The sequence below is a fragment of the Channa argus genome, chromosome 9 (genome assembly GCF_033026475.1).
Source record: "Channa argus isolate prfri chromosome 9, Channa argus male v1.0, whole genome shotgun sequence".
NCBI classification, from domain to species: domain Eukaryota; kingdom Metazoa; phylum Chordata; class Actinopteri; order Anabantiformes; family Channidae; genus Channa; species Channa argus.
Genome location: NC_090205.1, coordinates 18,855,661 through 18,883,170, shown reverse-complemented (window position 1 = coordinate 18,883,170; position 27,510 = coordinate 18,855,661). Strand labels below are relative to the sequence as shown.

Sequence of the window (27,510 nt, the reverse complement as noted above, 5' to 3'; positions counted from 1 at the left end):
CACACACTGGGTAATAATAAGATGAGTACTTTATGTCTGTGTGTAGGGAGACGCCGAAAAGAGAGAGAAAGCAGGAACTCATATTTTGACATTTTAAGATCATTTGAAGAATTCTCCACAGACCTCTTCTTTCACTGTTGTACATTTGTGTTCTTCAGTACCTTACACACATGCAGTCTCACAAAGTAACACACCTGCACACACTTAGAAAAAACCTATTTGACCTGACCCATCACACACTGCTAATGTTTCCAAAATTACTGCACAAACCCAATACACTAGTCTTGGAGTGTCTTTGTGTCCATATGTGTTTGTAGGTCTTGTGTGGTTTTTGGAGATGACACTGACCTCTTAATGCCCTCTCGCTTGCCCAAACCCAGACACACACATATTCCATTGTTACACTACCTGGAAACACACCCTGCACCACTGAAATCATCCTTTACGTGACCGTTGTGCTGCTTTGAATACAACTGATAACCAGCTATTTACACCAAGCTCACATTCACATAAACAACGCTAGCTGTCGTCATCTTGGTGATTTAGCTAGCCACACCATTGTACCATAATCCCCTGTGTGTCAATAGTAGCCAGTGGCAACCATGTTGCCATGTCCACAACAATCAAACCGAAAAATTGAGGGATGTAGAGCTCAGGCAGACCAGATTACTTCTAAACACATAAAAATGTGAATGTATATCTATTTCATGTACTGTACATAATTTATCACAGCATATTTTCATGATGTTATAAGTCTAATAACATTATGTTTTTGCAGTAAAAGTTGGCATGGTCTCTTTTTGATGATCTTTTTGTCTGTAGGTGAATCTCAACTAAGCAAAATGTCTAGTGACGCTTTTTTCTGAACATCAGTTGCAGAACTGTAGTTATATGGCTTTTAACTGCTAGTTGCAATGTCAGCACTCTGCATCTGACAGAGGAAAGGACAGATGAATAGCTCTATACTTAATGGATTGATGAATGAATGGATGAGAAAGCTGTAGCAAAGAGGGTGTTAGTGGATGGCAACAGTACAATTGTAGGAAGTTACTCCAATTGCATGTGCATCTTTCTACATGAAGTAAATATGGGGTGTTTATATGAATCTGTGGCCAGTTCCAGTCCAAATGAAAGATGAACGTCACCAGAGCAGTTTTATTGAGCAGTGCCACAGAGTACACGCTCTCTAATTTGAGAGGAAAATAGGTCATCTACAATGCTGCTGGACACAAACACACACACACACACACACAGAGCGATGCTGACCCATTTCACTCAATTCACTCAGTCGGTAAGACTTAAACAAAGAAATTGTGATTGATGCAAGATGCCAAATAAACAGAAATAATTCTAATATTCTAAAGCTCTGATATTTCTGATAATATTAAATAAGTAAATATTGAATATTAAATGTTTCATATATTAATAGTACTATTGCAGACCATCAGAAACTTTTAACAAGAATTAAGTCTAAAGCAATCTACATCAGTGTGCAAAGCATCTTGATGTATCATCATTTATAAATAAACTCATTGATTTCATCTCTTTTAAATATGGCTTCCTTGTTCTAACGCCAGCTTGAAGTCCCTCCAGTGTTTAACAAAATTCTAATTTATAGGTGCCCATATGGTTGCTGACATTGAGCCTCATTCGGTGAGATGCTGCTTTGTCTGTTAAGGTCTGGTTGGAAAGCTGTTATAAAGCCCTCTAGGGAAAAACACTTTCCCTGGTGAAGCACCTGAGGACAGCTGAAGGACACACACACATACATGTATATGCATATACTGACAGATAACCTACAGTACACAGAAGCCTCAGAATGTGGCTGCTGCCATATGCTAAAGAGCCCCCAGGCTCCTCTCACTTCAGACAACATGCCATTCTGGCTTTTATATTGGCCACAAAGTTGCTCTCACTGGAATCTGTACAAACACAGACAGACCAGAGAATGGATGCACTGAAGAACTGCATACTAAAAGGAAACATAAGCATTTAGTTGAAACTGATCAATCCTTTTCACTGATTTCAATGTTTTATAGCACCATCATAGGAAGATGACACTTCACTCAGTTTTCCTAACATACTACTGAATAATACATCTAATATAATACAACATGCTATTGTTGACTTTTCCTATTCAATATTGTTTGGAATACAGCTGGATTTATTTTGAAACCAGTAACAGTATCATTGGTGTTGTGAAACCGGACATTTTACTATCATGTTTAAATACATTGACGCGGAGCACTCATCAAACTAAACTGTCAGACAATATAATTGCCAAAAGTATTCGCTCACCTGGCTTTAGACCCACATGAACTTTAGTGACATCCCATTCTTAATCCATAGGGTTTAGGTCAGGACTCTGTGCAGGCCAGTTAAGTTTTTCCACACCAAACTCACTCATCCATGTCTTTATGGACCTTGCTTTGTGCACCTGAATTCATTTATTTGGATGGGTGAGCGAATACTTTTGGCAATTTGGTGTATATATATATATATATATATATATATATATATATATATATATATATATATATATGTATATGTATGTATATGTATGTGTATATATATATATATATATATATATATATATATATATATATATATATATATATATATATATATATATATATATATATATATATATATATATATATATGTGTGTACTATTATATTCTACTGTTGTACCGCCCACTTGCAGATTATCCCTCTATTATACACACCAAATACTATGTTGTATTTAAAAATGTGTCATAGTCCTCACCATGAAAGCAAACATCACTCTATGAATCTCTAACAGAGGCAGGAAGGTCACATTTTATTTGTGACATGTCCTCTGTGTTGTCCGTACCTGGGGTGGCTAATAGGATTCCCCTGCACACCATAGGGGATAAAATGAGAGGAAATTTGATAAAGATTTCCTGTAACTAAATAAAAATCCCAATCATAACACCATACCAATGTTGCAGCATCATTCGCTTGCAACCTTTTTACATTCAAATTGACCTTATTCGATTTTTTGCTATGATATTGCTAATCTGTGACATTTTTTTTTGAGGCATCAAACAACACAGACATAAGCTTGAAACAAAAGCAACTAATTCAACTTTTAGCAGATGGCACTGTAGTTGAAGTTAGCTAGGTTAACACAACTAACTTACTGCCCTGTCACTACGTGTTTGTTATACAGATAATGCAGCTGAATGACTTTTATTTTTGAGTAACAGAAAGTTTCTTTTACTTTCTAGTGGTTCTACTCATTGCTTCAGCTAAAGTGTGTTGCTAGTTGGATCTATATTAGCTGACAGTATCTTTTTAGTGATTATGTATCTTATACTGTAAGTATTGGTTTTGAGCTATCAGGGGTATTTCTCTCTGTTGTAGCCTGGGACAGTGTCTAGTCAGGTCCTTCTGGAAAGAATTAAGTGGCTAGAGAAAATAGAAGAATTCATAACTGAGATTCCTAGTTCACAATCCACTGGTGAGGGCTGGTATGCAATTCTTTGAGGAAATAGCAAAATGTGGTCTCCTCAGACAACAGGAACTATTTGTGCGTGACGGGGTTATGGTAGAGCTAAACTGCTATGCATGTGTGTGTCCAACATGCGTGTATGCATCTGCATGCAAATAAGTGTATGTGTGTGTGTCTGTGTGTATGTGTGCAGTAAGATTCCTGGGGCAGGTGTCTCAGCAGTGGTTGGGGCAGAGCAGCACTAAATCACTCCTCAACTGACACACCTCACCACAGGGTGTCCCGCCATGTGTTACTGCTGAGACAGCGAGACAGGGGCAGTGAGAGAGACCCAGGGTTAGTGGTTACAGGGTCAAAATGACACAGGGAGAGAGAGAGAGAGAGAGAGAGAGACAGAGAGAGATAAACCTCTCTGTAAATCATCATCTTTTAATTCAAGTGCTATGCCTGTGTGACTTTTACATAAACATTGGATATACATGCTATGTCCCTGTAATTGTGTCTCTGTCTGTGTTACTCTGGGTATGTGTGTACTCATTCCTACCAATGTAAATGTGTGTGTATGTGTGTGTTATTGCGTGAGACAAATGACAGACCAACGCAGGTGAGCTACAGACAGGGCCAGACATCCTGGCACGTTCCAAGTACAAGACTCTCGCCTTACCCCCTTTCCTCCCCAACTCTCCTATGGCTCCTCCACTCCCTCTACTATTATTATTACTTTTTGTCTAATGTGTCTCAAACACACACACACAAACACATACACAACCACACAATAAACTGTAGTTATGTAAATGGGTATCATTATATTTTTTAACTTGTATGATCTTAAATTTTAACGCCATAGTGTTTCACAAGAATGTGTGTTGCATATAATTCGTATGAATGTGTTTAAGATTTGCAGAAATGCACACCTGCTGCCACAAACCCACATGTGCACACATACAGTATACTGTGTACACACACTGGACAGAATCCTGCTGAGTGTTTGAACAACATGTTGTCTACATAGTTTGTGTGCATTAATGAGTCATAACTGACACAAGCATGGATGGTATTCCAATAGGTCTATTCATAACAAACTTCCTCTGCTAATCTTAGAGCACACACACTTACACACAAATCACTCACGTGTACTAGAGCCCTATACAGTAACACTAGAGACCAATTAAAAATAAGAAAAATGTGTACAAAAAGGCATATTGCATACATGAAGACTATTTATAACAGGAAAATTGTCTTTATTCTTAGCATCTGGAATCTAATCCATACAAAATAAAGCACAATTTAAAACCGTTTCATGTCGGCGTATTACCTTTGCCCAGAATTTACTTATACTTTTTAAACTTTTTGCTATTTGGTAGTGCTGGGGTTGAGATATTTGGAGAAATGCAGCTTCAGCAGAAGAATGTTTCCAGTGAGGAAACCTGCAGAGCCAAAGTTAGTGGGAGTCTGTGATGCCCCAGCTCATCAAAGTGGGAAGGAAATGTTAAAAAACCCGATTCTAGTCATTGTCTTTCCACAGCAATGCTCGCAGGTTTTACTGAGGTTACTGTTACGTAAATATAGTATGCTCTGCCCTCAGTCTTACATGGCCTAACACACACACACACACACACACACACACACACACACACACACACACACACACACACACACACACACACACACACACACACAAACACACACATAGCATGTTCCAACTAAAGTACCATCTCATATATTTGCGGTGACTGTTTCTGTTATTCTTGGATCTTGCAAAGGATGTGTGCAGGATATGTGTGTGTACTATCATCAGATTTAGCCTGGTTCCTAAAGATTGTGGCAGTATAACAAACTGTAGACTCTTTGCTATGTCACTGGTACATGTGCACACACACACACATACCCAGCAGACATTTTACCATCAATAAAAAAAAATACTTCTCTGGGTAGAATAAAAACCATATCTAACTCACATTGTCAAGCTGATATAAGGCCTTTTAACAGAAAGCAGACGCCGACCAGTTTGTGTCATCCACAGCTTCCTCCCTGACCACAGCTAGTGAAACTTTACTCAGCACTCTGTAAAACCTGCAATGAAACGCCTGCCCCATCTTAAAAAGCCTGAGAATTTTAGAGTTTTCATGATAGTCTAACTGCTGTTTCAGAAGCTTTACTCACACCTTAAGAAAGAGGGTATTTCTATTTCACTGATTTCAAAGCAAACTATAAAACCAACTTTCCCCCACAGTTTTACAAAGTTTCACGGACCTTTTTTAGGATTGTGGCAACTCAAAATGTCTAATTTAGCTGCAGTATTTCTACAAAGATGCAATGATGTATAACATCTAGCCATTTTTTTTGGCCAATTTTTTTGTGTTGTTTGTATATATAAACCAATGGCAACATGTTCCAGAGAGACAATAAAATCCCTGTTCAAAATGTTCTCTCTGTAATGTGCTCTCACAGAGCAAGCAAACACTTCTATATCACTTTTTGATTTATCCTACACTGTTAACACATCCATTGTTTTTTAACGTTCTTTTTGCACTTGCAATTGATCTGGATGCCTGTGTCACTCTTTTACTCATCCGGCCTATTGTGCAGTTCTAAACTGTTGGTGTCCCCCACACCATTGTACATGTTACCAGTTTATTCTTACTTATGTACAGAACATCAAATCAGAGGAGTGTTTTACATGGTCTTTAATAGTAATTTCTGTAGACATGCCACCACTTTCTGACGTTCTGTGAGTTGCTTGCATATCAACCTAGCGTCCCTGAAGCAAATTCTATACAATAACTTAGAATGTGGATATTTCCTCTCTGCTGTATGTGCATCTATCAGTTGCCTTTGTTACACCATGAAGCATCAGCAGCCTCTCATCAGCAGCGTTGGTGCACTGTACATGTGAGGCATTCGGGGACAGTCCGGACTGTAGGTCAAATCAGGTGAAAAGTTAAGGTTATTGGAAAAAGTTGCAAAGTTGCACAGAATTCAGAGATACCAATAATAAAAAATAATTCGTTCTTGATCAGGAAAACTCTCCTTTCTTTTTAGCTTTACTTTATAGTTGGATTTTTAGTTAATGTTATGGGAAATGTCAGGAGCAAAATCAGCTCTCACTGCTGTCATTCATCAAAGAGGAACATAGACATTCATAATATGGTTGCTAAAGACCCCAGTAAAGAATGTGCTGCCATGGCCCATTTAAACTTAAACAACAATTTCAATGTTTTTGTCTTATTATTATACTATTAACCAGCATTATTAAGGAGAGAATTATGTTTCCTTTTCTATTTGAGAAATTGTTTGCAATTAGTGTAATGGTGAATACTTGGAAAAACAAAAATCTAAGACTGTCTCTCTTTCTTCATCTTTCACACACACAGATACACACACATACATGCCCCAGTGTCCCCCTTCATACTGGGGCCAGTGACAGGCTGAAAGGCGAGAGTGATGGATGGGCAGGGCTTAATCACCTTTAATCAGCTCCGTCCTTGAATAATGATGAACACACACACAAAACGCAGCGAGAGAAAGAAGCTTTGAGAAAAGATGTGTGTCACATACTCTTTGTTGAATTCATAAGTAGCGGCAGATGCCGTCCTTCCTCTTCTCCTTTCACTCCATACATTCACTTAGTCAGTGCAGCAAATTCACATTTTATAAGCTACTGGCTACTGTGTTTTTACTGCTTGACTAACACATCCTCATCTTTGTTTTTTTATCATACAACACAATATAGTGACAAGACATAACGTTTCATTTTAATTAGCCATTGTTATAGAGGGGTGTTGTTTTGTCATGTGAATTTCTAGAAATTCCATGGAAAACTGACACAGAAATATCCTGCAACTCTTAGTGCCAGACACTGTGAACGCTAAAACATGCTCTCAACTCTCCCCAGGTGTGAAAACCTGCTACTCATAAGTAAAATACACTGCTCAGTACACAAACTTGAAAAAAAAACAAAATCTGTTCATCTACATCGCACTACTGTGTACCCCAAAATACACAGATTTGAGTAGGAAAAACACCTTCGTTGACGCTGATGAAGGTAGTATTTATAGTGTAAATAAATCATAAATAAACAGCATTTTCTAATATTTTCGTATGACTTCAGAGCAGCATTAACCCCAAACACAGCCCATCCTCGGAGCCCCAGGCTGCGTGTGGTTAACAGCTAAAGGGCAGTGCTTTCAGGGAGGCCAAAGGCTGAAGTATGGGGGGCCTTGCGGGGTGGGTGAACCCCAGGACAATGCCATTACAGTTGGGAAGAAGACTGCATGAATAACCTGAGGAAATCATGGGGCCAACAGGAATGTTCTCCCGCTGAGTGCACACATGGCATTTCACTCTGCAGCAGCATGATAACCCCCACTGTCCCCAAGAACAGCTATCCAGAGCAGTCCATCATTAAAACAAACCCAGTGAAGCATTAACCCCAAACATGTATAACATAGCATAGTTACATATGCACAAAATATGAAAGCTGCACAGACTTCATGATCTTCACAGAGATTTTTGAGTTCATCAAGTATGTGCAGCCACAACTGACTTTGGTTTCTTTTTAAATGACGGATTTTTTGTAAAACCTCACAACATTGTTTTAATGTATCCTTTGAAAATCTCTGTAATAGTTAACATTTATATCAGTAAATATCTATGGCATTATAGTTATATAACTCTAATAGAATATATATATATATATATATATATATATATATATATATATATATATATATATATATATATATATATATATATATATATATATATATATATATATATATATATATGTATATAGAAAAACTAAACTGAACTGAACCTAAACTGAATAACCTTGAGTGTGTAGCATACTCTGAGACTGACGGCAGCTACAGGTTTCCATATTTCACTGGAAAATATTCTTGCACCTCAAGCATTTGACACTTGGTCATACTGTAGCATGTTTTAAAACCACCACTGTAACAAAAAAAAAAAAAGGAAATTATTAGCTATTGGATTTCATTTGACCTCTTACAAAGAATTCACGAGGATTCAAAAATGTGCTATATCAATAAACTCTAATGTAAAATAATTGTGCTGACTGTGGGTATAGAGACACTGCCGGCATAGATGGAATTCATTTTACTTATGTTCTAAAATATCAAAAATACTAGCTGTAGTATGTCAAAAATACACTGAATTTATGAAAACATATTCCAATGTTAACCAGATGTTAAAAATCTAGTGCAATTAACTGAAAGCAAAGTGTGCTCCATCTAACTCAACAGGCTTCTTCATCTTTCCCATGGACTGGAAGCATCTAACATGCCAGTAAAACCCTTCTTTCCTTTCCTTATTGTTTTTATAGGCCCATAAATAGTCCAGCTAAATTAATGAGGCCACAGAGATGGTGATGGAGGAGTGAGGGGATAAAGGAATGGGGAGATGAAGGGAGTGATAGATGGGATCATTATAAGACAGCACATCTCACTTAACAGAACTGTTCCCTTTGAAAGTTGCATGTTTTAGCATGTGCCAATTCAGCTCTCAGCTTGCTTGAACGTACAAACACACACACACACGCATTCACAGACACACAAAAAATACTGTACAGAGTAGAACAAATCCCTTAGAAGTATCACGTTCATACACACACACTCCAAATGAATACAGATGAACATTGAGTACACACACTGAAAATATAAAAAGCTTGACCTGTGATCTTTGCTAAGTTTCACACACACACACACACACACACACACACACACACACACACACACACACACACACACACACACACACACACACACACACACACACACACAGACACACAAACACACACACACACACAGAGCAGAGTCATAATTAGCTCAACTCCAGCTATGAGAAATGAAGATAAAGTCTATTCTTTCCCCACCTGGGGACAATTTACTGAGTATCTCAGTTAAGCTGAGCACACTGGTAATTAACACTGAGCTCCACTCAGTTAGCTGGCTGAAATCAGAGCTCTGCATTATCACATTGTTTTATGTGAAAGACTTTAAGAGCCCATTTTTCTGCGAGCCAGATTGAGCATGAGCCATTCTTCAATGCAGCATATTCACGCTGCAGTGTAAAGGGAACTTAAAACTCATGTCGAATGAAAGACAGATAACCATAAACCTAGAATGCACTTCAGGAGTGCTATTCTGAACATCTCATCTCCTCTTTGTTTTATTTAAAAGCATAATTCCAATGGCTTGCCATAGGAAGGAGTCCTAAAACCTGCAATTCAGTCATCATTTTTGCACTTCTGCCTCCCTTGCCTCAATTTCTATAGGTTTTGAATGGGTTTTTTGGTTAAATGCATGGTTAAATTGATCTTTACTAGCTTTATCAGGTCAGTATAAGAAGAAAGGCTTTTGTAGACTGACCGGCAAGATGGCTGCAGGTTTTGAAGGTCTATTGGTCTATTGACAGGTCCTGGTCTCTTGTATGCTTATAAACTTTGCAAAGCCTAATTATGTTAATTCAGCTTGGCTGGTTGGCAACGTCATTCCCCCGCTGTATTTAAACAACAAAACCTCTAAATCAGAGGATCTGAGCAACAAACAAACAAATCACTAAATGGTAAAGGCAAGCATTCGCTACAGGACGAGGCTGGCGAGCTGTCTACTCGAGATGTCAGTGGCAGCGTGGGCATCAACCTGAGAGAATATTAAAGTATTTTAATCTGGTGATTGGTGTTTCTGACCACAATCTCACTCTTGTGGGCAGAAAGCTTACAAAGAAGACATTCTAGTGTCAGAAAAAAGAGTTTGTATGTTTAGATTTTTTCAGTATTTCAGTATAAGGAGTGTCAAGGAATTCAAAGTTTCAGAGACAATAAGATTTTTCAAACCATCCAGTATGAAGGATGTCTTTAGTAAGAAAACTTTTATGCTAAAAGAGCTAAGACACACATTAATCACCACAGTAACCAACGTTCTCAATCTCTTATTCATGCAATTATAGACCAATCAGTATCCTACCTACAGAGGTTAAAGTCGCAGAGTAACTCATTGCTCAATAAATAATCGCACATCTGAACACCAGTTCCTTTGCTCTTTGTTAGAGTTTTTTAATTGTTTCCAACATTAAATGTAATGTTTGCCTGTGTGTGTAATGTAATGTATGTTTGTGATGTGTCTATGTACTGATGATGTCATTAGTGACACCATATAGCTTTGATAGATGCCTTTGTAGTTTACCTTTAAAATTTGTTGACCAGTGGTAAGGAAACAATGCAATGCTATATTATCATTATGTGCTGAATTGCATTTCAAATTGGCCTAAACTTATAAGGAGTTGTTTTTCTGCATTGAACTCTCTATCTGTTTCCAATAAATACTTTGAACAAGGAAGAGCCCGATGGAGTTGGCTGAGTTCGGGTGAAGTGTTTAAGTCACTAAGACCCCGCCGGGCTCCTCTTGTACAAGTAAAAGACAAAAGTCGACTCTTGGGTGTTATTTCACTGTTGTTGAACTGTATTTCCAGGTGTAATCAGCGCTGCAGCACATTAAAAATATTCAAATGTAATTATTCATGGTCTGTCATCTCTTCCACTCAGCCAGTTTGTAAATATTAGAAATACCTGATATCAACTAACAAGAGGAGCATTACGAGGGGACAGCATTGTTCCTCTCCGAAAAAGTGCATTCAGTCAGTGTGCATTTTCAGCTGCCGCTGCAACTGAGTGAGCATCAGAGAACTGACCCACTGCCCCTCATACAATCTGTTAAAAAAAAATCTAAGAAACTAATTCATTAATAGTCAACCATAAGCATTGCCACCATAAGCATTAAGATAATCAGTGTGGGTGCTCTGTCCTGACTTAGCGTCCTACTACTGCTCACTATGCCATCTTGTCATTTCAATATATGTTTTAGACGTTATAATATTTTTAAATGTTTGTGATACCTTTTAGGCATTGCTTTGTTGTATTTTATTCTCGGTCTACTCACTGCATTTGTCACCATATTGTTTTATTTGATTTTTTAGTAATTGTTGTTATCGCCTGTTCAGGGACTGCAGATTACAAATAGCCTTTTGGCTAATACACTGTCCCTGCTAAATAAACCAAATAAATAAATAGAAGAGCTAAGTGTGCAAAACCAAATTACAAACTGAAGATTTGTGGTGGTCATGCGGCCGTGGTGTAGTTTATTTATAGTCTAACAATAACTATAATAATTCAATTGCAATTGAATTATATTTGTGCGATACTTAATTTAATAATTTCTTAAGATGTGAATTCAAGTCACCTACTCTGCTGGTTTGAAAGCTATATAATAAAACGTTTCATGTGTAACAAGTGTAAAGAAATCAGAAATGTTTTTTGGTTTCTTACCACTGGATAGCTCTATGCATGGAGATGTGGGGGAAGGTGTTTAAAAGAAAAGGTGTGTATACCAGTGGCTAATGTATGGCATTGTAATTAACACCTTATTTTGTTGATAATGAGATGCAGTGCAATCTATCAGTGATCAAGCAGTCATGTCTGTCTCTTCCACACTTTCAGTCTCTCAACTACTGCATTTTTGTATTGAGGGTGTATGTGTCACTCAGCAGGACATTAGCATGGTAAGTACGTGCAGATGGCAGTCACAGCCAGTAACCTTTCAGGAGCCATTTACATGTAAATCGATGGATTAATTGGCTAAAGCTCATTAGAGTTGGGGTCTCATCAATATCACATACCTCAATTACCCTTGCCATTGAGCTGTCATCTCCAACCCACACGTCCCCCAGAGAGCCAGTTGTGAGAGCCAGTTGTGAAGTCGAGACCTCTTTATTCTGAACTCGCAATGCACTCCAAAGATTATTATTTGTTATTTTATTAAAAACGTTTTCCATTCTCAGTATTCTAAGTATTCTAAGTGTCATTCTCAGTATATCACTAAACAGATGTGATTTCCGACTTGTTAAGTTGAATGCCGATGTTCATTCACCAATGTTTAGTCAGTAAATGTTCAAAGAGGCTTTTAGCAGCTTTCTGCATTGGGATAAAAAGCCTAAAATGCTTTTGCAGAATTTTGTCAAAATATCAAACTGCTAAAAAAATTATCTTTCGTCCACTGGTAATACAAAACCAGTCATTAAAAGCAAGGAATCAGGATCCTACGTGGAGGTCTTGCATTAATCAGTGAGATTTCTCCAACATTGCTTGAGGCTTGGTACTTTGGCATCGGCTCCAGGTGCTAAAATTGAACACTTAATAGTGAAAGACCAGCGAAGCGGAAGAAATGGAAAAAATTGGTCGGCTGTATCGCCAGACGAGGGCCATGCTACCTTCACCTTGACAAATGCCTAGTGCCATCCATTTGAACAGGTAGAGATGAAGGGAAATGAATCCGAGGAGGTGGGAAATCTGTGGATGATGAGTACAGTAATCTTGTTGGACACTGCTGTCTGCCATTTTTCTCTGCTCATCTTCACACTGCTTCTAACCTTCCATGCATATTTGTGTGTGTGTATATGTGTGAGACAGAGAGACATTGTGAAAGTAAGAGGGGGTGGTGTTGTGGGAATGAGTGTAATTTGTGAGAAAGGTCAGTGCTCATCTCCACAGTATCCCTCAACCTTTAAAGGTTGAATCCTTTGTCCTGGTGTAAGTGACACTTTATTCCAGACTCTACAAGAGCAGGGATTTAGACAAAGACAGATTGAGAGGCCTCTAGTTGGAGAGCAGCAGCGCTGAACGGTTTTGGCAGCACAAATGCTTGTTGACACACAGAGGTGCCATTGGTAAACATGGTGCTAAGGGAGTGACATGGTTTGGACTAAACTAAACTATAATACTGCAAAAGCCATAACGGCATCATATATTACTAATATTGTGAATCGTTATCACAGCATTTATAAACATTTTTTGAGCATGTATCACCCAAAATATTTTTGCATTTGACCAAAATGGCATGTTTTACACATTTTGCCCAGTATTTCTAAATATCCTGACACCATATTTAAGTATTGTGTTATTATAGTTGTACAATCTGTAGAGGAGCAACTTTTTTTTTGTCCTTTCGGCTCATCCTGTGAGTTCAGGGTCACCACAGCGGATCATTGTCCGCATGTTGATTTGGCACAGTTTTTATGTTGCCCTTCCTGATGCAATAATTCCCTAAAAAGAGGTCTATTGTTACCTAACGGTAAGAGCATTTGAGGCAGCAGAATCAATTTTACACCTAGTAGTCTCTGTAAAGTGTTTGGGTTGGATCCAGGAAATTGGTAGTGGGAGATATATAATAAATCACAACTAAACAAAGAAAATAACAACTGTATTCAATAGAAAATGGTTCTTATCTTGATTGCTTGACATGGTCAATGAAGAACATACCGATAAACACAAAGGTGCAAAAACACACACACACAGCTGGAGGCCTCTGACGTTCTCCATTATGGTCTAAACTTGCTGTCTATATGCTTGGTTGCTTTAGGCATGCTTTGTTGTGTTTGGCATTCAGCATGCAGGGACAGCTAAAGGCCTGGTCACTGAGGCCTGACTGCCTTTAATCAGCATACACAAACTGACAAACAGTCATACGCATACACGACCATAGCGCATGACTCACATGCAAATGATTCACTTCTTTTATCACGGACGCACACCTTCGCACACATGAACACACTTGAACACGCAAGAGGGCAAATCATTCCATCTGACACTATTCGTAAGTCAACCTCTGTGGCTGAAGGTAAAATGTCACCGCTCCCCCTGCTTCTTGAGTTGGATAAGGATGGATAGAGTGTGTAATAAATGAGTACAAGAACCTTTCCCTATATCTCCATCGATGGTGGAGTTTGGAGAGTCAGGGATGCATGAAGTCTGACTATGGATCACTTCAGAAAGACAGAGATGGCCATGACATCAGTGAGTGTTAAACAGGGACAAGAGGTGAAGCAAAAAATTAAGAAGAGCTACAACACTTTTTGTGTGCGTTCATGCAAAGTCAGAGACTGTTTTTTTTTTCCACATCAGTGAATGGTATTTGCTAATAACAGATAACTTTATTTTCTTGCAGTTAAATAAGATACTGTCACCGTTTTTTCTCTTCAGCTGTTGTAGCTGCCCCACTAACTTTTGGCTATGAACTTGAGTCCCTCCCAGTTGATTCTGTGTCGTATCCTAGATACATTTTACCAAGATATCCAGATCGTCATGTGGCTCTTCTCAGTAAAACTCTTTTTCTCTTTCTCTTTATAGCACTCGGTCACTGAGGTTGAGGCCGAAATTCATTAAAACAAAGGTTATTCCAGCTGCTTGCCTCCACAGCCTCATTTCTGCAGGCGCACTTTCAAGTTTGCACTGAAGGCTGAGGTCACCGCAAAAATGTACCTGGAACTCAAAGAGCAAACTTTAAAGTGGCCGCCTAGTATCTGGTGCAACGGGTGCTCACATTATTCCCTCAATACAAAAACTGAACATTTTTCAATTCCAACACCGTGTGATTCACCAGTGCGGGAGCAGTCACACTTTTTTCCTCAGAGAGAGGCATATATATATATATATATATATATATATATATATATATATATATATATATATATATATATATATATATATATATATAGGAAATACCTATGGCATTATCTGTAAATCTAGAAACGTCTGAAGTTTTGATTTGAAGAAGGTAAATACATGCACTGACAAACCTATTTTACCCTCAACATTAGTATACTGTACATACTGTGTGTGTGTCAGTGAGATGTGGTTCCTGCTGTGGTAAGCACTTTCCCTCACTTCTGATTTACTAATGACCTGCATATATTGACAGACATGTCTCTCACAGTTATGTTGTGCGCTCGTTTTCTCTTTCTCACACATAGAGAGATCCCAGAGGAGTTGGAACTCCTCACTTCCTGCAAACCTCATAAAGACGGAAGACACAGCAAGGTCAACAACACACACACAGAGTGAGTAAGTAAACCATGGATCGGCTCAGTACAGATTAGTTCCAAGCTTTTTTACTATGATTTAATCGATTGTATGTCTGTATAAGGACACAATTGAGTAAAATTTCATAAAACTCAGAGTTACTGTAATTCAAATATACAGTATATGAATGTTTTAGAACACTGTCGTTGCTCTGAAATTTTGTATGAAAATCCAGCAGCTGAAACATTAACAACACTATCACCCTAAAGTCTTCCGACTAGCATATCAAGACCCAACTGTCACAATTTTTGAGTGACAGATTGGACCTGATTATGTTGTATTTATAGGTTTTATATACAGTATTTTTGGCATTAGAGCAAGTGGAGAGAAAGTTGTGAAACTGAAATGATTAACAATCAGTGACTTGGAGATTTCTGCAACAACAAAGTTACTGGACAGTTGAGTAACTGTCTGGATGGTAAGTGTCTATCTAACAGTAACCACTGGATTTCACCATTATAAACAGACGTTACTGTCAGTGCTCGGCTGTCATTAGAAAGTGCAGCGTTTGTTGTAATGGAAATGTTACTCTGACATCTGTGATGTCGCAGCACAGCAAGATCAGACAGCTGCTAGAAGACAGACATTTAAGTGGTGAGGCTTGGGCTTTTCAAACTGTAATGACACTAAGAAGCCTCTCGTCACCGAACACAGTCAAACGATGCATCTGACAACCATGCACAGAGTCACTACACATGCCTACAGGACGTGTTCAAATAATTATGGCAGTTGACAGTCACACCCCTCAACATGTGATCTAATAGCTTCAACACCAAGGACAGCAGATCTCAATAGTTTAAAACAGGTGTATTTAAGAGGATTCAAGAGGATAGAAACTGCATGACTTGCAGTAAGCAGAGGTTAGGGGTATTATGATTAGCCTTTCTAACAGGCCATTACTATACAGTCCTACTCATAAATTAAAATATTCTGGAAAATGCATCTTAAACAATAAAGACAAATTAAGTAAAATAATAAATCACAAAATAGCTCAATCCAACAAAACACAGCAATATAAAAAATATTGGCACTGTCAACATATTTGAGATCTGCCTAAAGTGGTCCAGTGATATTACGGTCAGGATACTTTGAAAGCCACTTTAGAATTTTCCCTTTTTTCCTGCTGTAGTCACCAAGGAGTCATCTCAGCTTTGTATCGGAAAGTCCAACTGCATCCCATGCGCCACTTCAGAGCTGATTAATGCAAATTGTCCCTCACTGTTTTCTGTAAGCAGCATTCATCTTGCCATCATTTTTTTTTTGTTTACCAAATTCCTGGTGCTGCTGTAGCCCAAACATCCCCAACACATCAGAGACCCTCTATGCTTCACAGTAGGGATGGTCTTCTTTTCTTTACAGCTGTTGTTGATTCTTCTCCAAACACATTTTTGTTTTGAATTACGTTATAATAATGTTATATAATGTAATACTCTGTTCGGTTTTGTTCTCATTACTTTAAATGACTTTTATTCAGAAATGTTGAGGGTTTTCTATCTACTGTTTAACGCAATCTAAGCAGGTTGTAAATTACACTGGTACAGTAAAGGCATTTGTTTTGGCATCTTTAGCATTTTATCAAGTACCACCTACTTTTTTTTCATCCTAATTTTCTGGCAGATGTGTCTCAAATATTTGTGGGTCTACCTGAATGTGACTTGGTAGCAACAGCCACCCCTAATTTCTTTATCAGGCTTTGAATACAACTCATTGGCATTTTAAAGGGAAGTGTGGGAGTTTGCAAACTGAGTGATTACTTCCATAAAAGGAATGTGTTAAACACTGCCAAAGGAAAAAGCAAATATTTATTGACTGTTGTGAATGTCGCTGATAGTTATTTAATCTCGTGACCTGTTTGTCATCAAGTTATGATGTAAAATCTATTTATCAGCCAACTTAGCGTAACATCTGAAAGCAATGCACAAAGGAAATTGATTAGTGCAGTGATGCGGAAAAAAGCATACGCACACACACACAGACACACACGCACAAACACACAAACACACAAACACACACACCAGAGTCTGTGGTTGTAGAGCTGATAGCAGTGATGTCACAAATCACAAAACAGGCAATCTGCGCCAAAGAGTTTTCAGCAGGGGTCTATATTCCAGTGACAGCTTGCTTTCTTTCTCTCCTGCCTCTCCTCCCTCTCCCATTTCCATCTCCAGCTTGCTCCCTCTCATCTATCTGGAATGATGGAGTGACTCCCTGTTCAACTAATTTCTTTTCCTCCCTTGGTACTGTACATTACATGTGTATCCAAACATTTACATCCAGTGTGTCTGTCAAACAGAAGGTTCCCTGTGGTGTCCAACCCTCTGTCCTCGTCTATCCTCTCACACACACTCAGACACTCTAATGTCAGAAATTCTGCACTGATCATCCTTTGGTGTTAAGCCACACAAGTAGATTGGATGTAGAAAATTGGAGAAGCACTCAAACACAAATACACATATTCAGTTTCTTACTTTTGGTATGCACAGAAAGTTTAAGTGTCATAGACACACACTTACCCATACACACATGCACACTCACACGGTTACAATGATTACTGTGAAGTGGCCCAGGGCCTCCATAACAAATCATCTATCTATCCCTCCAATTCTGTTTTAGGGTAAGGGATATTTGCATGTGTGTGCATTTGAGTGTGTTTGTCTCTCTGTGTTAAGTTGAATTCCTGAGCTCGTGGTTACCAACAGCTTTGAAGTCTCAATAGCACCAGGACCCCGGGGTGACAAGCTTACCCACCACCCCCAACCTGCACTGGAAGGCCCATAAAGAGAAAAGCAAACAGGCAACAATACCCAAATGAGCAAACCTTTCCTGCATCTTTGGATACAGCCTCCTCCTTGGCCTTGTGAGCCCGAAACACACACACACACACACAGAGGCATAGATCTGCAGTGTTGAAATGCCCATTCTTTCCCTTTCTGATGCTTGATTTAAACCTCAGCAGGTCGTCTTGACCATGTCTATATGAAGCTAAACACACACACACACACACACACACATACAATTCTGTATACATCCTTTATTATATTAGCATATATGACCATTTACATGATCATTGATGAGTTGAATTGCTCAGTGAGTAATTCTAGCCTTTGGATACACCTGAATGTGTCTTTGATTAATGCTTTGCTCATCGTCCTGTCTCTCTCACTCTCTCTCTTTCTGTCATTCATACTATTCCTCTTGCTACAAGCTCCTCACCATTTGTTTTGCACAACAAGGCTTCATGAGACCGAAAGAAACAGTTTTGAAGGAGTTCAAATACTGGGCAGCATTGGAAACAGTATAAATTCTTTATTTCCTGTTTTCAGCCATAACACAGTTGTTCACAAGTCTATAAAATAGTGTTAACAGTGTAAGGTCCACTGCAAATTGATACCTGAGGTGATGTGTTTCTCCTGTCACATGAAATCCCAAAGGATATTTCTACTAACAACATGCATTCATTGTCTTTAATAAACTAATATTGAATGAATAATGTATATTCAACCGACATATCATTGCATTTTTGTGTTTCTCTAAGGTGCTCAGTTGCCACTGTTTAGGTAGGACTTTATATTTTACTGATTTTTATGTGGGTAAGCTTGTGTGTTGCTGACAAAGTATTTATTTAATAAAAAATAAAATTGGGGGGGTGGGGACTTTTATATTTAGAGGATTTTCTGTGGTGTAATGTTAACACCATGAATCAAGGCGCCTTCCCACTGGAGCACTCCAGAGTCCAAGCCTTGTCCTTTCTTCCAGCTTTCCCTCACATTTTCAGCTCCAGAAAGGCTACATGCCAGGCAGCACACAGTGAAAAAGGCAGCAGCACAGAAAACCTTCACACTAAACTAAACTGACAAGAGAGGAGGAGACTGATGCAATGGAACACTAGTTTTAGAGCAGAGCTATGTACAGTATAGTATACCATTTCATCCACCCAAACAAACACACACTCACACACATACTGTAAGTCAGCATGAACTGGTGAGATTGTCTGAACTGGTAAACACTTGTGTGGCAGAAGTATATCAGTAACACCTGCTCAAAAACATCTGTGGAGGTGCCCAACAGTGACAGGCTATTGTACATCTTCCAGACGGTGCAACTCGCATCATGAATGGGTGAAACTATGATGTATATCAGTGTGCAGCTGGGAAAAGGAACAATGGTTTGAAGGATGCAGAAAACTGGATAATAAAGTCCACAACACAGATGCACACTCAGAATGTACAGTTTGAAAGACAGTTTGTAAAATAAAGAAGAAAGAAAGAAAGTGGGTGAATTATGTTAACATGTAGCTGGATCTGAAAAAGTGCATTTGCCATTTATACGATGTGCTAGTGGTGGTGGTGGTGTGTGTGTGTGTGTGTGTGTGTGTGTGTGTGTGTGTGTGTGTGTGTGTGTGTAGAGCTGACATGTTTTTGTGGAGAGCCACACAGTTATGTAATGTCCAACACAAACAAACACAGTCCTTCCAAAGGACAAGAGGGGAGCCAATAGCTCCATTAATTCACAGCACTCAACAGTCTGGCAGAAAAAAACATACAAAAACGTAGCACAAACAATATGAGTCAGAAAAATAAGAAAGAAAAAATAACCACAACTGTTGTTAACTATTAGCTGACCTGAATGGGTGTTTTATAAAAAGTATCCTTAAGTAAAAATGCAATTGTTTAACACTGAGGCTGATAAACTTAAAACTCAACTTCAATTCAACTTCTTTATCTACTAACAGCATTATTATTTGTGATGGAAACAAAGACTTTTTGATCACTAGGGGGCAGACAGATCAAAACAACTGACAAAAACACATCTAGCAGAAACAGAGCAGCACTAAGATTCCACTGGGATTTAATTTTTCCCTACTCGATAAATACAATTACAAATTTTACTGGTATTTTAGCTTTGGTTTTGTCTGACCACTCCTGAGAAAAGTATGTGGGTCTTTTTTGAAAGCTAAAAGCTAAATGTGTTTTCTCACAATGCTTACTGGACCCCAATCATGTTGTATCAGCCCTAGGGACCAGCAATACTAAATCGACAGCAATTTGAACATGAGATAGAAACTCAGTGGGATTGGCAGCATTAGCTCCCCTCATGCTATTTTAGGCAGAAAATTGATTCACAGTTGCTTAAAATCAAATGAGAAAATAGATGGTGAATAATTTCAGAGAGCTAAACCTGAGTATTGAATTGGTCAAGTTTATGTAGGCTTGCGTGACAGAGTCAATAAAAAGTTGTATAATGTGAGTCCAGCTTGTCTGCTTGAAAACCAAGCATGTCCGTGCATGAGGGCAGCAGCTAAATTACTTAAGAGAGGGAATGGAGACTGATCTAAAACATTCGACATGAGATAGACAGAGGGCTTTGAACTGACAGCCAAGACCATCAACCACAAGGGTGAGTGGAGAAGGAGGGAAGAAGAAAAGAGGGAAACTTCACTGTTACATGGAAATGCTGAAGTTTATCAATCACCAACAACAATTTCAATATCAGTGCAAAATGCCTAAAAATCATTAGAATTTCCATTTGATTTGCAGTGTGTCATTCAATCTTAACCACACACAACAATTACCTCTATTCTTTTATTTCTATTTAAACAACAAGCAATATAAGTAACACTAGCAAAACAGAGTCAAGCTGATGTGTCCCCGTGTCTTTGTTTACAGGTTCACTGCATATATGAGACTGTAATAAGTATTATGAAGGTGGCAAGTTTGAGGATTGTGTGTCTTAACAAATCCAGAAAGAATGTAAACCCAGGTCTCTCCTTAAATATACAACAGAACAGCTGCTTGAATTTGCAGCACACACACACACACACACACACACACACACTTATATACATTTTTTCCTGGAGATTTATCTTACCTTGATATTATAACAACTTACCTAACTCTAACCCTTAATCTTAACCTTAAGATAACGTTACCTTAACCATAATCCAAGTCTTTACTGTAAAATGCTAAAAATTGCAGTGATTTATTTTATGGGGACTTGCTTTTTCTCCTCAAAAAAAGTTGAGTCCCCTCAACATGACTGTGTAAACAGATTTATGTCCCTACAACATGTGTAATACAAGCCCCCCCCCCACACACACACTCACCCAAACTTGACAGACAGACACCCGTTTACTGTTTTAGGGACAAATTAGAGTTAAAAGAATTTCACACTGATGGTAGATAGGAGTTAGTTCACCTGCTCCAGTCTGTTCTAATGACAGATGAAAGACTGACTTAGCGAGATTAGATCTGGCCTCATATTCTCTGTGGAAAGGCTGAAGTCTGCTCACAAAACATAGAGTAATCCAGACGATGACTGACACGTCCATTCACATCGCACCACTCACTGTGTTTCTCCCTGACAAACCATCCGTCGACATCTTCTGCTATCTTCTAATAAGGATGATGAAACATCAAAATAAGTCTAGAACAAAACAGAAAAAGCTGCATGCTGTGATATTTGTAATGGTACACATACCCTGTGGCTGTCAGAAACACACATGCACACACACAAACACACACAGACAATGGCTGCTCACACATAGTGACCCACTGCCAAAGCCAGACAGATTTAATTTGTTCATTTTAAGGCGCCACAGAAAAAACATCCTTGCTTTTAAAAATATGTCTGGCTCTACACACACACACACACACAACCTTGCAAGATGGTGGAATCAGCTACTAAAGTGTACTCCATTAAAGCCCTGAAAATCTCAATGCAGTTTGAGTAAACGAACATGGACACAAAAACACAAAATCACATAAACACTCATCCACACTGTACAGAGGCATAAGTAAATAGAGTACGCTGCATCGAGGCAACCCTGTCAAACAAAACACAGCATGAACTATTCTGCGAAGGTCCCCTATCCACATCTGACTCAGAGCTACCAGTCAAAGCCAACAATGCTCAATCCCAACACCTCTCTCACTACTCTTGGCATCTTAAATCTACCTAAATGCTACTTCCTGACGGCATGTTTGTTCAATCACTTGAATATCCATTTGTGGTTTATTTTAGTGAAAGTACAACATAGACGATCGCTCCTCAGCACATCCTTGACTGGGGAAGTTTTATTTTACAATAATTTTTGTTAGTGGCACTTATGTCTGTGTTACACTTTCCTTTCACCGGATGATTCTGGGGCTCAATATGTCAGCTCCTAAACATCTTAACTTAAACATCTGTTTCTGTATGTTTTCTTCTAGCTGTAGCACAGTAAATATGTTTTTGTCTTTCTTGCTATCTGTCTATATGGTGACCTAACCCCATGGAGTCATCTATCTGTTAACAACAAGGGCCTGCAGAGCAAGCTGCATGTTGGGGCCCCCCAACGGCTGCACGCAGGCCTGTGGGGGCCTGTTGGTGCAGCTGTCCCACTTCAGGGTAACATAAGACCTTATTAGAGTCCATTAGACCTCTCTGAAACTAATAAGAGATTGTCAAATACATCCAAACATTCACACAATTCTCAGAGAGACAGGAAGTGAAAGGAGGGTGGTAGGAAGGGGGTCAGGGGTCTGCCATTTGTCGACCTAATGTCCCGTTCTCGTATTGTATCTCGTATTGTATAGCAATAGAAAATTGTGCAGATTGAAAACCTATGTACTGTATACAATTCAATTACAATAACATAGTTAAAACTGTTAATTTATATGACTTTAAAACATTTAGAAACGTATTGTAACTTGTAAGTAAAGGATTATAATAAGTCTAGCACATTTACATGTCATTCTAATCTTTGATGCATTTCACATTTTCTCCAACATGTTTATGTTATGTACAAACAAGGTTTTGCCGTGACAGCTGCCACAAAAGTGTCTCCTCACATCTGGACAGTAAGACAGGCTCATGTGGAGTCCCCAGCCCCAGAAAAAGCTTCCCTTGGCCCTGACAGCAGGGGCTTGACCTAGGAGACTGCCTTTGATCTTTAATTAACACTGGGCACAGCTCTGCACAGAAGAGAGTTGATGAACATAGGAGCATTTGGGAGCAGCTACAATAACTACGTGTCTAGGAGAGCTAAAGACTACATGCTTCTTTAATCATTCTTCCAACACTGATTTAATTTTAAAGTTATTGTGGAACAGCCGCAGTGCAGAGGTGGCTGCTTTCAAACGGCTGTGTTGGACTTCTTAAGCAGAGTGAGAAGCTCTCTGAGATTCGGGAAAGAGGAGAGCGCATATAACGCCAAAGACCACAGCAGCCTGCCACAGCAAAGAGAAAATGGGATTCATGGCACATGCAGCTGGTGTAGCTCTCTCCTTTCCCAAAGCCACTGTGAGCCGTTTTCGCTTTGACCCGCTCTAAAAAAATGTACAGGAATGCAAACGAATGGAGCATGAAGTAAAGACAAACACACACACATACATATATATACACACACACACACACATAGATACACAGACATATATATACATACACACACACACACATATATATTTAGTATGTATATATGTAGTATGGGACCTCATTCTCTATGCATTGTACTATTTGAATATAAAATTACTTTGAAGTGTCACTTTTCTCCCATAATGTTATAAAAACTTGAGGCAATAAACTTTTCATTAAATGTCAAAATACTTTTTGCTTAAATTATGTAGTTGTACTTGATCTTACGTTCAAATGGAAAATAAACGTCTACATAAAATGGGTTTGTGAAATACTTTGGTATACTGAGGATTTTAAACAAACTGGCACACTGTTTCTAATTTCTATATACATTCTGGGATTTGTTGATATGTATTCGTTGGTTGCTTGATCCTTAAAGAGAAATAAACGTTGCCATTTCAAAGAGCAGAATGCCAGTCCGTAGACACAGCACAGCTCAGTACAACCAGAAGCCACTTATTCTTCCAGTGATTTCAATTATGCTAACATTTTCATTATTTCCAACATCCAACTGGCAAAAGATCCCCAACAAGTCAAGTGTGATGATAATGTTAGCAGACAGAAAGACAGTCAGGATGAGCTGAAAATTAAAGGCAGCCAGAGTGCAACTAAAGACTTCTGGGTGACACTGAGAATCTCCAGACTCCAGCGTCTACCGACTCAAGCCTCCAGTAACACCCACGATCATCACCACAACTATGCCATTATTCACCATCCACTCCAGCCCACTCCTTTCTTCTAGATTATCAGTCCTGTCTTTGCTTCTCTGGTTAAGCTCTTCCCATGGCTAATGATGTGTCACAGAGAAGACTATGACTGAACACTGCAACCTATACCTCAAAGTGCTGGATAATGCATCACACAAATATATGGAAAAATGTATAAAACTAAAGACTTATTGACAGACGTGAGGATTTTTGGAGGCATAGTTCCCACATACTGTACACACACACACACACACACACACACACACAAAGACTGGGCATTTGACACTTCTTGGCTGGCAGCTATGAAGTGTGACAGTCCTCACATTAAACATGTCACTTTTGCAGCATTACAATATTCAGTAATAAAGATATAAATTTCCCTAGGAGATAGGTGCAAAATGGGGATAACCAAGGAAAGGTAAACCTCAGAGCAGATAAAAAATGTAGAACTAAAATGCAAAACAAAAATGAGATGTCTTACTTTGGCAGGTGTTGCTTCTCTCCTCGTGTCCTGGGTCACAAAGACACTTCCCAATAGGCACGAGCCACTCTCCCTCTGTGCTACAGTACATTCGTGGAGGTTCCTCCTCTTTGGAGTTATTGACACATGAGCCTTTGACCTCCACCAATGACTGGGAGTCTATGGGCACCGTATCAGGGAAGGAGGCCAGATTCCTCACAGTATGTGGGCACTTTTTAAAGTAAACCCTCACTGAAACTAAAGCTACACAGGCGCCCACATCCTGGAACGCCAGGTAGAAGCCCTTCTTGGTCATGGGACCAACCTCGCGCACTTCAGTATTGAGCTTGAGGATGCGATCGCCAAGGTCCATTTGGGTGAAGCTCTCATCGGCGGCAATGGTGTCGATCTTAGAGAACTGGTGTTCTCTGAAGTGGCTGCCTTCATCGTCATCTGTCTCCAGGTAGAGGAGGTTGAAGGTCTCCTTGCAGGTGCCCAGGACCAGTGGGATGGAGTTGCAGTCTCTCAGGGTGAACTTCAGCTCCACATAGATCTTCTGGGCTGACTGACGAGGGATCCAGTTGGTGCGTAGCCAGTTGTTCTGGCTGTACTCCATCACATTGCAGACCTGGAAGGTCCTGATGGGAGTGTAGTGCTCATCCACCCCACTGATCTCTTCCCACTGAAATAGATGTAGAGAAGGAGAGGTGTAGGAGAGAGACAAAGAGTAGGAGCAACAGACGAGGGAAAGAAATAGAAAGAACCAAATACAGCAGAAATAAAGATGGCACATTAAAGGGATAAAGGAGTGAGAAGAAGGAGAGAGGCACAGCAAGAGATTGTCAGAGAAGCAGGCAGAGTTGTATGAGCCAAGTAGGAAATATAAGATATGAGAGCAGGGTGAATGCACAGGAAAAATTGAGGGTTATAATAAAGACGGTGAATAAAATCATAGGTATTCAAAAGAAGAGGGGTTTGGGTAAAAAGCAAGACGAGCAAAGAAGTTAGAGTAAAGTAGAAGAAGGAATAGGAAAGAGGGGATTCAGAGTGAGAGAAAGAGGGATATGAGGAAAGGAGGGGAGGATAGCAGAGAGAAAAAAAAAGTTAAATCCACCCTGTAAGCATTTAGAGATTAATTATTTAGATTCTTATTCACTCTTACTGAATATTAAGCATCTAAATAAACTTAAGGGTGGGGAAAAAAATTCACACTACCAGATCTCTTGTAAATTACTCTAACTAATTAACAGCAAACTTGCTGCATTAGCCAAATTTTCTAGATTTGGGCTCTGTGAAAATATCTCGGAGAAAAACCATGAAGTGTGATATCCCATTTCAGTCCGACTGAATCTGTGTGAAGCTGCTTAATTGCTGTTAAATATTAACAAAATCTCATAGTGTTTTACTTTCCCCACCCTTTAAACTAACATGTTTTTCTCTACAAGTGAGATCTTTTCAAGCTGCAGTCTTGGTTATTTGCATCACAGAACTACTGCTACTAAAGGAAACGTGCTGAATCGACTATGAAACAAAAGAAACTACGGAGTACAGACAGATGTGAGTGTATACCAGGAACGTTCGTGTCTATCTTACATTTTCCCTCCACTGGGAGAAAGCAATGAGAGAGGAGAGGAGAAAAAGAAAGCGGGGTCATTCCTTTTGAATCCAACACAGCGGGAAGACTCATTGATCATGCGCTTTGCCTTCGCTGTCCAGGCAAATCAACACTGAATAAGCGCGATGATGAATGGACGAACACCTGAAACACTGGGCTCATTGTGGTTAAAATGACAGTCATTAGAATGAATGGGCGTAAACGTGTAAATGGATGTTTTTTCAATTTTTTTTTTTCCTCATGAAATTCAGCATCAACGCAAGCTTGAATGAGAAGTGCTTTGTAGACAGAGAGACGGAGAGAGAGCATGGAAGACTTTCTGGGTTAGTGGAAACTGAATTATCGCTCCTTTCACACAAGCATTAATGGAAACATAAACCCACACACACACTTCTGTACATTCACATAAAGCTCATGTGAAGTGTTTAAAGTCCTATAGTGGGCAGACACAGCAGGTGCTTTCAGCCTAACAGGGAAATTAATGACGAGCTAAGAAAGTCTAGCTTCTCTATTACATGTTGTGTGTGCATTTGTCTGCATGTGTGTGTGTGTGTGTGTGTGTGTGTGTGTGTGTGAGGGGGTGTAAAGCATATCTATGCATCTGGTGTTCAAGCAGCTCTCAGGCTGAAGGATGGCCACTTGCTTTTCATCTCACAGTAAAGTTAATGAAACACCCTCGAGAGAGAGAGAGAAAAAGAGAGACGGGGTGGGGGGGATGTAAAAAGACAGCCTTGAAAAACAGCAAAAGGAAGAAGGAGGAAGAGACAAAGTGAAAAGAAAACTGAAGGGAAAGATTTCAATGGTGTTTAGTCTCCCCCATCTTGCTTTCCTTGGCATCACCTCATTCGTCAGAGTGTAGCTCTCTACAGGTCTAACAATAACAGGGGGAAGTAGACAGAATTGAGTGGGGATAAGTGTAGAGAGGTGAAG

The 27,510-nt window shown here is 39.2% G+C and overlaps 1 protein-coding gene across 4 annotated transcripts in view; it reads right to left on the bottom strand.

Moving 5' to 3' along the window:
• epha3 (eph receptor A3) overlaps window positions 1-27,510 on the bottom strand; it is a 91,185-nt gene that overhangs the window by 50,121 nt on the left and 13,554 nt on the right. For all 4 annotated transcript variants that reach the window (XM_067516011.1, XM_067516009.1, XM_067516010.1 and 1 more), the window contains exon 3: window positions 24,987-25,647. In XM_067516011.1, coding sequence (XP_067372112.1) covers window positions 24,987-25,647 — 661 coding nt within the window. The remainder of the gene's footprint in view (window positions 1-24,986; window positions 25,648-27,510) is intronic.